The sequence below is a fragment of the Amphiura filiformis genome, chromosome 6 (assembly GCF_039555335.1).
Source record: "Amphiura filiformis chromosome 6, Afil_fr2py, whole genome shotgun sequence".
Lineage (NCBI taxonomy): Eukaryota > Metazoa > Echinodermata > Ophiuroidea > Amphilepidida > Amphiuridae > Amphiura > Amphiura filiformis.
In genome coordinates, this window is record NC_092633.1 from 66,081,808 (window position 1) to 66,096,328 (window position 14,521).

General features: G+C 36.6%; 1 protein-coding gene across 1 annotated transcript; it reads left to right on the forward strand.

The window, feature by feature from the left end:
- Window positions 1-7,444: 7,444 nt before the first annotated feature.
- LOC140155849 (peptidyl-prolyl cis-trans isomerase 6-like) lies at window positions 7,445-13,983 on the forward strand. Its single transcript, XM_072178840.1, is given in 5 exon segments — window positions 7,445-7,648; window positions 10,712-10,919; window positions 11,249-11,368; window positions 12,021-12,092; window positions 12,095-13,983. Coding segments are annotated over 5 exon segments (636 nt in total). The 5' UTR covers window positions 7,445-7,579; the 3' UTR covers window positions 12,262-13,983.
- Window positions 13,984-14,521: the final 538 nt, after the last annotated feature.

Below are 14,521 nucleotides of genomic sequence, written 5' to 3' on the forward strand. Positions count from 1 at the left end.
TGATCTTTAAAACATCATTTCTCTTGAATGGAATGTCGCAGAGACATGAAATCTTCGGTGTTGAGCTTCAAATTTTCTCAAGTTTACTTAATGAGTTATAAATGTGGATTTTGAAAACTTTTAACACCTTATAAGAGGGCGCAACACTAAATCACTCCGCATTTTATGTAACAACGAAATTCGGCTAATATAGTCCATTGTGAATATGAGATTGTAGCGACCATATCTACCGACATGTTCACTTTAAATCACTCAATATCGGCTCATATGAATTCGACAAGTGTCTTTAATGATAACATGCAGATAAAAACCGGACAATTGATCTAAAAAGCAATTTTCTGTGGCGGATTAAGAGAAAACCCGATTTTGAAATGTGAGTGGTGAGTTTAGTATATTTTTAGCTCTTTTTTTTTGCACCGCAAATTAGCGAAAAAAGTCAATGGTCATCGATATATGCCGACAAAAGTTTTGGAATCTAGAGAAACAGAGCTTTAATTTGATACCAAATTTATTTTGCCAAGTATTGCAGGGACGCCAGAAATGGCGCTTGAAGTAGGCCGAAATCACACGTTATCCTATGGGGCGCTGAATTAGTGCTGCGCCCCCTTAAAGCAAAGCGTTTGACACAATGGCCGGAAGTGTTTGACTATAATAGGCCTACAATTATTATAGGCATAGGCCTACTTAAGCATGCTTAGTGCCGTTTACCGAGAGGAAAACTTTTTTGGTCACAAAAACTTTATAATACGGAATTAGGCGAGTTAGGGAGGGCGAGTTAGCGCAGTGGTAATTCCCTCGCTTTACACCACCGAGGTCCCGGGTTCAAGCCCCGGCGCGGCCCAAGGACTCATGTGCACTTGGTTTATCCCGATCCATGCTCGCTCTCGCAGGTTTTCTCCGGGATCTCCGGTTTCCTCCTGCTTTCAAAATCGGTGATTAGTTGTTTCGTTATCAAAACTTCCTTCACCCAATGGAATTTGGGGAGCTGCAGAAAATGGGTGGATGTTACAATCTAAGTGCGGATAGGTTTGCGCCGGGTTCGGCTGCAACTAGCCTAGTTGATGCGATCTGATTGTGATGATTCACCACGCAGCGAAATTACAGCGCTTTGAATCCTGTGGAAAAAGCGCCATATAAATTCCGAAATGTATTTATTTATTTATTTAATTATATCGAGGTGGATTCATATCACATAGCAGTTCAATTAAAGCAAAGTTAAACACTGGGTTGCCTATAGCTGTAGAAAAACGTTTGGCCTATTAGGCTATGATATTATTTTTGTAAATGTATGACACATTTGTTTGAAATTGAATAGTTTTGATGGTGTTGTCTATATCGCATGCATTATGAATTCAGTGCACGTAGTAGGCCTAGGTCTTTACCAGAGTTGTAACGAGTCAAGTCATTTCATGGTCGAGTCGAGTCATTTCTTGCGATATTTCGAGTCGAGTCGAGTCAAATGACTCGAGTCACTGTACAATCTCTATGGGGAAAATTTGAAAATCCGAGTCGAGTCATTTCATTTTTGAAAAGTCGAGTCTCGAGTCATGACTCGTTACAAGTCTGGTCTTTACCCAATAACACAAAATACTTTAAAGATTTAAATGTTGGATTATAAACTTGCCGTGTGGTGTGTTTTATTACGAAACGTTCTACAAACGTATAACCTTTAATATTGAGGCCTATAATATATCGGTAGCGGTTACACAACATTTAGGCCAAAATATTATTAAAACGAATTAACCAATTTATCCAACACTCGTTTAGGCCTAATGTTAAAAAAAAACAACTTGATTCTGTGTTTGTTGGGTAGGCCCATAGACATGGCCTAACTTTATACCATCTATTGGACCCTACTGTCGTAAGCCTACTTTGGGGGTGGGGTCCAGGTCCGTTAGGCCGTATAAAATTAATGTTTTGGTTCTCGTCCAGAGGATTTTCATGAATTGATGAGGGAGGGAGGTGTTTTTTTTTTTTTTTTTTTTTTTCAATGTAAAATTAGCATTGTCAGTAGTTTTCGGTCTTCTCCAACAGTGCTCGAGGAAACGATGAGGCCCTTTTTTTTTTTTTCAAATGTGAGATTCTGAGGATAAACCCCTAGAGTACCACAAAAAGACTTGGAAGTGATGCTTGTTCTCTAATAAACTTATTTATATGTATGAAGATTTCATAAATCATTCCAAAGTCTAAAAAATCGAAAAATCTAAAAATCAAAAAAAATCTGACAAATCCCAGAAATTGAGGAGGAGGGACAAGAACCAAAATATTAATTTTACTTGGCCTTATCAGTGGAACGCTGGCACGCTGGTTTGTAGGCCTACATGTTATATTTAAGCGGCCACATTTCTTACGCTCAGCAAACATTGTTTTCTTTATTTTGTGGCCCTGGTTATCACCGGTGCGCAAAAATAGCATTGACACGCACAACACGCATCGTTCTCTGCGATGTCTGCAACGCAACGCCGAGCACGACGCGGAGTACGAACGCGTTGAAAAGAGGCGCAATAGTCGAGTCGAATCGGGTGACGACGGAAAACCCTTAACACGGTTTGGAAATAATTTCTTCATATTTTTGGTGTTATCTGTCGTTTACATGTATATCCTTCCTAAAACACAAAAGTGCGACCCTCTCCAAACATCTAAATTAGCTAAAAATTTAGGACATGTTACAAAACTATATTTTCTAGAACCTATTTAGAATAGTTTAAATGTAGCTTTTACCGTTTTTTTTGTGGCATCCTTCAGAAGTGAGCGGTCCGATACCAATATTTTCGGTCAAATCTCCATTCAATTAACACGGGGAGTTGGCTAGCTATGCCTTGCCCTCACTCATATTTTACAAAAGTGCGACCATTTCTGAACATCTAACCTAGCTGTAATTTTAGGTCATGTTAGAGAAATATATTTGCTAGAAGTTTTGGAGAATAAATAAAATATTGGCTGGTTATTTTTCACACAGTGATGTTAACTAGGCAAGTGTCCATTTTCCAACATACATCATTTGTAAAGGTCACGCGTCAATGGTGAGAGCACTGTGTATTGTGTATAGGAAAACGGACAGTAACTGCAGTATGTCTTCAAAACTGCCGCCAAAGAAAGAATAGTTTAAGGGCACCCAAGCGTAGCAAATCCTTTATTCCATACAATGATTGCTTCGTAACATCATAAATACACGATAGATATGGACTATTTAGTAGAAGTAAGAACAGGACACAGCAATATACTGCATAACAATACTTTGTGCTGAACGGTTAGTAATTTTACAGATTTTCAAAATAGGTTGCTTTGTCAAAACTTGTAGTTCACCATTTTTACGCAATCCTCTCTAACTTCTACTAGAAACGTCCAATTTTTAAAATCTAAAAAATCTGAGAAAGCTAAATATATGTTAAACTTAAAGAATTCCATCTTTCTCGGTATAAATCATTCTGGGACACCCTGTAGTTACTGAAAAATGTCATAAAAAGAGGTAGACCCTCCCTCGGGTCCATGGAGAACGACTGGTAATGTAGATTACATAGCATTAAAAATCAACCCAATACATGGGAGCGGTCACTGAATTTTAGCGTTCAATATAGGAGGTGTGATCAGTGTAGTGGCATCAATTTGAGCTAATTTGTGTAGAGAGAGGAATTGGTTTTGGGCTGTGTATTTAGAATGGGGGGGGGGGGGGGGTGAATGACTATGGCATATTTTGGTAGGCTATTATGTAATTATGTATCGTTCCATTATCCAGGCCGGACCTAACCGAGACTGTGGGACAGTCTAAAAAGAGGATGCTAGGATCACGAAATACTCCTTTAAAGTTTTTGGAATATTTCCAAAAATTGTAATGCAAAGTTTAAATCTTTTAATACTTCAACATAATGTTGCATGGTATCAAAAATCACACATAAAGCTGTAATCGCTTGATCATTGTCATTCTTGGCTCAAATGTTCTTTGGAACGTTAAAATATAACATATTTGCACAACCTAGATAATTAAAGTTAGAAAGCTTCAAATTGCAGAAATCAAAGTTTTCTCGGACAAACTGTTATTCATCTTCAGTGAAAGCATGAATAACATAACACCGTCGGATTATAAGATAGATAATGTGGACTAAATTTAATGAGATACACAAGATAGGAAGCCGGGTGAGCGAGCATGAAAAAGAGAAAAGCGCCTGTTGATTAACTTGGAATGAACTGCATGATGTGCGCATTATACAATCCTTAGTTTCTTCGCAACCAGTCAAACGAATCAAATAAAATTTTTGTATGTGATGCACAATAAAATAAGCTATGCGCTACATTAAAAAAAATTTCACGATTCTGATGTCTATTTCTCGACTTACGTTCAATGTTATTCACTTGGTATTTTTTTTCTGGGACACCCTGTATACAAATTAAAGTTTGCAAATAGGGATCCCCAAAATTTGGCATGTGCAAATGGGGGGGCAAAGATTTTTCGAATGACATCAGGTTGACTTTTTTCATCGTCCCCTTATATCAAGGATGATGAACACCAAGTTCAAGCTCAATCGAACACATTTGACCCTTGACCTCAGGTGACCTGAGGTTGACTTTTCCACGTTCCCCTCATATCAAGGACACTTTGCACCAAGTTTAAGCCCAATCGGGCCCATTTTAACATTTGACCTTAGATGACTTGAGTTTGACTTTTCACATTCCCCTCATATCAAGTATTCTTTGCACCAAGTTTAAGCCTACTCGGGCCCATTTTACAATTTGATCAATTGTGATTTTTGGTCAAAAATTAGTTTTGTTCAAAAAATTGTTGAAAAAAAAACATTTGTGGGGAAAAAGTAAGCCTATCCAACACAGTCCAAGTGTTGTGTTGCTTATCTTCTAGTTTCGAGTCTCAAGTCAAATTTTTGAGTATCGAGTTTCGAGTATCGAGTCTCATATTTCGAGTTTCGAGTCTCATATTTCGAGTTTCGAGTCTCAAATTTGGAGTATCGCGTATCGTGTTTCGAGTCTCATATATCGAATTTCGAGTGTCATATATCGAATTTCGAGTGTCAAATTTCGAGTTTATAAAATTCGAGTTTCGAGTGTCGAATTTAGAGTTTCGAGTTTATAATATCGAGTTTGGAATCTCTATTTGCGAGTTTCGAGTCTCAAATTTCGAGTTTCGGGATTAAAAAAACAAAACAAGCAATCACAAAACATACTCACAGACATACATATTAACACACAACCCCACACATACCGTAAAACTCGATAGTTAGCATATGTGGTTACTAGGCCTATCGAGCGCCTTTGAAAACACGAAGTTGTACCAAAGTCCGGCGCTTTATACCAACTGAAAATTTACACCCAATTTCGAGTCTCGTCTTTACGGACCTTTTGTAATGACATCCCAAGACCAATAGGCCTACTATTAAAGTGGGAGAGAAAAACTAAATAGTCTCGTCACTTTTTAGAAAATGGACCTTTTGTAAAAGTTATATGACATTCAAAAGTCAAAAATGGGAGAGAAAATCTAAATAAATTTGCCCCCTATAAAGAGTTATACTCGAGACTCGAAATTTACACCCAATTTCGAGTCTCGTCATTTGAAAGAAAACGGACCTTTTCTATAGGCCACATGTCACAGGGGAAGTTCAGAGGGAAGTTGCCCAAAGTTGTCAAAATTCTCCAAAAATGCCTGAAATGTTACGTAAAGTTCCCCAAAGCTGCGTAAGATTGTCATCACCTGTTTGTGCTGCATTGGAAAATTTTGGACAATTTGATGAAATCCGCGCCCACTTTACGCAGCTTGCGCGGGAGGTGAAGTACTTTTGAGTAATTTTGAAAACTTTTGAGCATCTTTTCAGCAATTTTGAAAAAATGTTAAGCAATTTGCGAAACTTTGAATAACTTTGCGTGATTTTGAGAAACTTTATAGCAAGTTTGTGAACCTTACCGCAATTTCGTGGTAGTTTTAAGCAAGTTTGTGAAACTTAAAATAACTTTATACTATTTTGACAATTTTTGACCACTTTGGGCAACTTCCCCTGTGACATGGGGCCTTTTTCTAATGGACAACTGACATTCAAACCGGAATCAAAAGCCACTCATATTATTTCTTGGTCAAAATACTATAAAGTGGGCGAGAAATAGCTAATTAGATTTTGCATCCTAGAGAGTATTAATCGAGACTCGAAATTTAGACCCAATTTCGAGTCTGGTCATGGACATTCAAAAGCATCTATAACCAAATTTGTCACATACATAGGGCCTACACACAGCCTGATATAATATATTATATTTATTTATTTATTTAGCCTAGGCCTATAGCCGGACATACGAAAAAGTGTCTCCTATAGCTTCCTATCAGGCGAGACATAAAAAATAGAGGCATAGGCTTTATCATGTACGCAAGATGTGTGTTTTTTTGGGGGGGGGGTAAAAAACCTTTTTTTGCCGGGGCGATTTTATAAGTAGACCTTCGCAAATTGGGATTTTTTTGGACTTTTTTTATACTTTGCAAATCTAGGGGTGCGATCTAGGGGGCCGGGTGGAATTGATCATTGATCGATCATGTCAGAAATTTAGGAACTTTAATAAATATAAATATAATAGGCCTAAATTTAGGGTCACGAAAAACAAGATTGGAAGAACTGTGTCTCATAGCCTGGCCTGATCATCATGCTGATATAGCGTTAATATAGACCCTCTGCGTCGGGCTTTGTGTTTTTACCCGGTGTTTTTATCCCGGTTAATAATAATTGGGTTAATTAAAGCACTAGAAAACGTGCGGGTTGCTGCAAGTGTTCTGTTACTATTCCGAAGTTGTTTTTGGTAGCTCCTGGTCTAGACAAGAGCTATGCATGGAAGTGGCTTACTTCCATCATAGACTGTATATGCAAAGTGACACCGTGGCAGATTGACTGCTACAAGATGTCAGGTCAATTTCCTGTGCCAAACATCCAGGGGGGATAAATTATAAATCCTTGCTACGTAGCTTGTACTCGTGGCAAACACGCTGGAAACTTGTTATGTCAGTCACAACGTGCACTTGATGACGTATAAAGTTTTTAGAAAGTTAATAACAACTGAATAAAGAATGAAACAAGTCACTATATCAATATAAATGGAAACACATCAACAATTTTACCAAAACAAAAATATAAAACAAAGCTTACCGAGAAAAACCTGAATATGGATCCTCAGTCTCAAAGCTTTTCAATTAATTTTAGGCGGTTCATGTGAAGTTTAGGACCCGTTTCAGGAATTTAGTTATATTTATTTATTTAATTAATTATTCTTTTTCCGCAAAATCGTCACTGCAGAAAAAAAATCACAGAAATCTTTTCTTAAAGAGAAACAGTGGCAAATGTCCCAAACACGCCAGGCCAATACATTTGCCATGTTTGTCCATTTTGCCAGCATGCCTCACGGGGCGATATTTAAGCAAAACTTTATAAGTGCTTCAACTGCACGATAAACATTTCTTCCAGGTGCGGCACTTGACAGTTTATACCAGCCATCTCAGTAGTGTCTTTCTTTCTTAGGCTCAGCACTTCAGACAACACATCACACAACTAGGTTTTGTTAAATATTTTTGAAGAAAACTTTGAAAACAGTAAACACCATGGAGTTAACGGCTTTGATTATCTTCTGCATTGGAATGCTAACGACTGGTGTCAGCGCATTGGCAATGGTAAGATATATGCATTTATTTATTTGTCTTTGACTTTGTATTTTGTACAATCAATCATGAATATGATGAATCTGTTCTTAGACTTTCTTGAGTTACTTAATCCTTTGTTAACTTTTTTACATTTTTCAGTTCATATCATCCGATCCCACACATGCATAGTAAAATTAAGTATGTGTATACATAAATACCATAAATTTACATCATTTTTGGTGAATTTGAAGGACAATGCCAGTTGTCAGTATAACAAAAATTAATTTGTGTGACGTGCAATTATTATATTTTAATATACTAGTATCATGATTATAGATTAAACTGTTAAAACTAAAAGTTGTACTTTCCTTTCTTATAATATTAGCGGAAATGATGATCCAATCCACCAATAACACTTTCATGCTTTGACAAAAATATGCAACTTTGAATCTTTGATCTCATATCTCCAGATGCAATCGTGAAATTCACGTGAATGAAACTGAAAATATGTAGGCCTATTAGACATGAATCACCCGGATGAATCATGATAGAGACATCATGTTCTGATGTTGTAGAATATGATTATGAAATATGATCAAGTAATTAAGGAATACTAGAGTAGTTGGTTCAGTCCGTTTTAGGCTTCGTTGCAAGTCAGATGTTTTGCGTTTGACAAGCATCACAATGCATGTTCAGTATGTTCAAGTGTTTTAAAGTTGTAAGGTTATACGCTCATTCGATCAGGCTGAGTTTGATAGGAGTAGCCTATACTATGTGAACTCAGCTGGTGCCTGATCGAATAAGCGTATAGCGTATACTCCTATCATGTGAACTCAGCCTACGTCAATTTAGTAAAAAAGTTAATTGGATCTGACAAAGAACCTTTATCAATTTATGAACTATGAACGATCATGATGAATCTGTTTCAAGAGAAAAAAATAGTAAAAAAGTAGTATCAGTTCAAAGCAGTGGCGACTGCGTCACAGAGGACCACGGGGGGGGGTGTCGTGTCTTGATTTGATTTAAAAATGAGATGTATGAAGGGCAATGAATATTTTTGGCAGCTTTGTTTTATAGCCCGATTAGGCTGTGCAATAGTTATTAGCGGGGCCGGGGGGGGGGGTGTTAATTTCAGAATTTCAAAAATTCCTCCCCCCCCTGGCCTACCAAAAAGTTGCTTGCTACCCTCCTGTCAAAAAAATATGCCCCCCCTTCACATGTAAATTTTAGGTTCCCAATTTGCAAACCTTTGGTCTATACCATATGGATATGCGAGTGAATGCAAAATGCACATTTCGGCCAATCAAATTAAAAAATCATCCACCACTAATTGCAACAGACAACCATTAATACCATTCATTTCAGAAGCGTATATTAAAGAACATATTTAAAGTCCTCAAAGTCCAGTAGTGGAACAGTGCCTAATTTGCATAAATCCAAAATGGCCGCTTATGCAGGGGTGAAATTTCCAATTTGGTCAATTGTTGTTAAAAACCATAGCAACGTCATAAGGATTCAGAAAAAGTATTTTCCTGTATTAAAAAGGTCAAATGTCAAAATTTGGATTAGGCCCTACACAGTACAGGAGGACATAAATTGAAAAATGCAGTGAATTTGATAAAAATGGTTTCATATCGCTCCGCTTGTTTAAGGGGGTACTACACCCCTGCCCAATTTTGTGCCTATTTTTGCATTTTTCTCAAAAATTATAGAACATTGGTGACAAGTAAGATATGTATATTATAGGGGCAAGGACTACAACTATTCATTCATTCAATCTATCTTTATTCTGGTAAGCTCTTTCAATACATAAGTACTGATCTCCCAAGAGGTCCAGATCAGACAATATATACAATTACATGTAGAAAAATAATTAAAATGTGCAGAATACTATAATACAAAATGATGATATGGGAATGATACAGTAATGTACATTGTATAATAAGCATGAAAAAATATTATAATATTAATACATGTAATAGTAACAATATATCATTACCAAAAACAAACTCATAATTACATAATTATATATAGGCTACACAGTATTGTTAAACAGCAATAGCATTCTTGAACTCACACATACTCATGGCCATGAAGTTTGAACGAACTACTGCACTGGAAATTTTATTTCAGCACACACAACAGTTGTGGAGTTACAGTCAAAAATGAGGGAAAACCAATATTTGATCAATAAATCAATAACTACTTGCCTTGAGTTGCTGAATTTTCAGTGCAGTATTTGTAGTCCTTGCCCCTATAATATACATATCTTACTTGTCACCAATGCGCTATAATTTGTGAGAAAAATGCAAAAATAGGCACAAAATTGGCCAGGGGTGTAGTACCCCCTTAAAAGAATAGTTTGCTATATCTCAGGTGGTTTGTTACCTTGGTAACATGGCACGGAAGATCGAATTATATTGAGCCCTGTTGAATTTGACCTATATTGTGATGTTACCTATGTAACACTAACAAAACATCCAACATTGCAACTTTTCTTATTTTGATTTATTTTTGCCAAAGTAACAATTTCAGACCAGTTGGATTAAAATTGGAGCATATTTCCATTGTAAACGATTGTGGACCCCAAAACTTGACCGTTGACAAAAGTTTTTTTTTGCTCATGTGGTGGGTGAAGTTTTTTGTTCAAAAACTTCCTACCCCCACCCTGAGAATCTAATGGTGCGTCCCTTATGTCCCGCAATACATGTATATTATAGACTGTTTATTATTGTCTATTTTCTAGATCTTAAATATCGGCGATTAGAACCTTTGTCGCTTGTTTCGACCACCGATGTACAATAATTGTAATATTTTGGTAGACACATGATCGGTCATTTCACGTAAGATGACTCACGCTACGCCACTGGATCGGTCATTTCACGTAAGATGACTCACGCTACGCCACTGGATCGGTCATTTCACGTAAGATGACTCGCGCTACGCCACTGATTTCGAGGTCTGCAACAGGGGATTTCACAAGGGCGGGCTGACACCTCCCCCCCACTGCCCATGCGCTAGTGCACGAGTGTCAATACAAAATATGCAATATGATCACAGATTTTCATCCCTGTTTTCTTTTCTATATTTCAGGCGTCAGAGGAAGCCTTGGTGACCGATAAAGTTTTCTTTGACATATCGATAGGAGGCGACGCCGTAGGTAGAATCACGTTTGGATTGTTTGGCGAGGCAGCTCCCGTTACAGTAGACAACTTCTTGCACTTTGCTATTCAGGAAGAACCAGGGAAGGGATACAAAGATAGTCAATTCCACAGAGTTATCAAGGATTTTATGATTCAAGGTGAGTGATTTCAAATCCAGGTTTCAAACAATTCGTCTTTATCGTCGCTGTTGTTGTCGTTGTCGTCGTCGCTGTTGTTGTTGTTGTTGTTATCGTTCAACTTTCTCAGATGTTTTTCCTGTATCGACAGAGGATATAAAACGACCGCATCAGAAAAGACTTAACAAACATGCGAAAGTAAAACATACAAAGGCTAGAAAAAAACTTCAAACACTATACTAAATTTGTATGAAAGACAGCCCCCCCAGGATGACTCGCGCTACGCCACTGATTTAGTCTTGAAAGATGCATGTTTTAATACTGTATACTTTTTTTTTCGTTCTCATTAGGTGGCGATTTTGTCAAGAGAGATGGAACTGGCGTTGTAAGTAAATTCGGCAAATATTTCGATGATGAACCATTTGTACTTAAGCACACCGGAGCAGGCTGGCTGAGCATGGCTAATGCAGGTAAAGCAACGTCACTAACAATATATCATGTTATATCGTATTTTATTTTATTTCCATCTAAAAAATATTAACATAATCACTTTAAAATATCCAACGAAGTCGGATAATGAGGTGCAAGATGCCTGGAAATTACTCAGGCATGAGAATTTTCAGGTTTAAGCCTGAATTCAGGCTTTTTTGTTGTCCAAATTTCCGCACTTTCTTTTAATTTCAGCCCGTTTTTGGCCTTTTTAGCCCAATTTCACGCACTTTTTCAGGCTTTTTCAAACACTTCAGGTTTTTTCATGGGTAATCATTCTCATGCCTGATTACTGCACCCCTTTCACTATCAAATGAAGAGCTTTGTTGCAAAACCCCTTGCATCCACTTGAGCAATTTTGAGAAAACACCAAAAAGTATCCAAAAAAAGTACTGATATGATGGGGGTCAATGATCAATTAAAAGCAAAATGTCCCTTTACAGTTATCGTGCAGCGTGTTATCATTTTCAAACCTTGAAATTGATTCCAAAGAAAGTTGTACACTGTAAGTAAATCAGCATGATCAGTGCAATTTACAATCATAAATTTTATTATCTGAATCACATTGCCACATAAAACAATAAACGTATACCATTTATATAATCTTTATAATTTTATTTCATTCTTATATAGGTGTCAACACAAATAGCTGTCAGTTTTTCATCACACTCGTTGAAACCGCTTGGTTGGATGGTAAACACGTGGTCTTGGCAAAGTCTTATATGGTATGAATGTAATCCGTGCTATCGAAAAAGTGTCAACAGACAAGGATGATCGCCCGACAATTGCTGTCGACATCACAAACTCCGGACAGATAAAAGTTACCGAACCATTTGTTGTGAATTCAAAAGGCGGTACAGATGAGGATCAGTAGACTTGTTGCTTTCTCTCCTTTTTTTATAGTTTTTTTTCTTTGAAGAGTTGGACATTCTGTAGCTAGCTGCGAAACGAAAACCGTCAGTATAATTAGCCAGTGAACGCCTAATTAAGGGCAGATAATCATCGTGAAATCAAGTTTATTTCTACAGAAAATGAAAATTGACGTTATTTTACACATATACGCCGCATTAGTAAATTAAATTTAAAAAATATAATAAACAAATTTCGTTTAAAAGTACTTCATAATTTGCCTAGCTATCAGAAGTGTCCTTATCATGGATTATGTAAAATGTTTTGAGGAGATCTACAAGATCTATGGTAGAGGAGGACGCCGGTCCCAGAAATATTTAGTTTGGACGCAAATGTAATTTTCCCGGGTAATTTTGCAGTAATCTCCATAATGGTAATTTGATTGCCGTTCGCATGTGCATATTTCGAAAAAAAAATCAAAGACCTACTGAATTTCAATCAAGTTTTAATATGTCAAGCTTTCTGATGAGCACAAGGGATCGGGATTAATGTCCCGATTTTATTTTCTGGGAACTACTTAAGGAATAGAAAAACATGGTCCATGACAAACTGGCCTTAGTCATAGGTCATGCACAGCAAAACCAAAGTATTAATTGGTACATGATGTAAATGTGATTTTTCATGTTTTTATGTATGCAAGAGATATAAGATGCTCAAAATTAATGTGTGCTATATAATTTAATTGTTTTTGCCAAAGCAACTGATTTACTGAACAACATTGTATTCTTAAAATAGACCTATAGCCTATTATAGGCTCACATGCAAATGAGGGTTTTTCATCGGAGGAGACTCGGGAAATGGAAAACGTACGTTTAGTGTGCTAAATGACGTGCTAAAAAGTCTTGCCAATTATCAAATGCCACGTGTATTACATATATCTTAGCCACGGTATTTTTTTTTACAGCAACACGTATATTAAATGAATACGTGTATTATAATAATTATGTTTTATGTAAAGTGTTTATTTATTTACCAAAGTGTGTCCGTTAATTTAGGACTTTCGAGAAAACACGTTTTGGTATAATTTGCACTTTCGTTTCTTTATTGATCGGTTTGATTCATTCTGTTTTTGATGGCTATCGGAACTAAAAGAATAGGTTTGGTACAATATCGTGTGTCTTTATACACAAACCGAAGAAACCATTGTTATTATTGCTGAAAGTGTTTCTCATACAGAAAAGTATGGTATAATGTAACAATATCCTTTATAAATCAACTTTTCATTACACATTAAACAAGTTTAGGCTATACAGTAGTTTTGTATACTGAAGTTCAATATTTTAGATACATCGACGGGGCTAATTTTAAAATACCCTACCGGGTACTAAGTGTTCCCTCCGACCGTAAACATGCCAAAGGATAATTGAAATGTAAGCGTCGTATAGTTAAAGTACACGCAGTGAAGAAAATAGCGTAGGATATCTTAAAATAACCCCGTCGAACATTATCGAAATAGTTTTTTTTACTATTAAATGGTGCTAGAAATTTGTCAGTTCACTTCATTTGAGGGTATTCTGTGAATACGTTAACATTAACTTATATTAAATATGTATCATTATCTGTCGTATATCAGGAGTTATACGACCTATATATTATATGTCTATTTTGTAAGTCATTGTTGAAAGAAATGTTTTGTATTTGTCACGAATTAATGTTTTGAATACAGTAATAAACAAGTTTCAAGATATATAGATATTTCAACAACATTATCTTTTTGAAGTGGTGAACATGTGTAACCTTGCATATAGAGTTTGCTGGAAATGAAGAACGAGATGGAATGGATTTTTAATGGACATCGGAGAAGATGTTTGGAAACAGTTCTAATGCTACTCGTTAACATTCAATATTTCTTCAGTTCCAAGCATTTAGTCTAAATACCTTGGTAAGGTTGGTGTCCCGATTGACAGACTCCGCCCCCACTTTAACCATCAAAATGCAGATTTTCAGATTTTGGTATCGGGTGAAAGCTCATATTTTTATTATTAACATTATTGAAATGAGTCGTTCCAAATCGGCATATTTGTGAAGAAATTATCAAAAAACTGTCGATTTAAGTCTTGGCTGTGGTATACCGTCGATTTAAGTCTTGGCTGTGGTATACCACGTTCGGGACTTGATATCCTTTTATTAAGTCTTGGCTGTGGTATACCACGTTGACTTGTATACCACGTTCGGGACTTGATATCCTTTTATTAAGTCTTGGCTGTGGTATACCACGTTCGAGA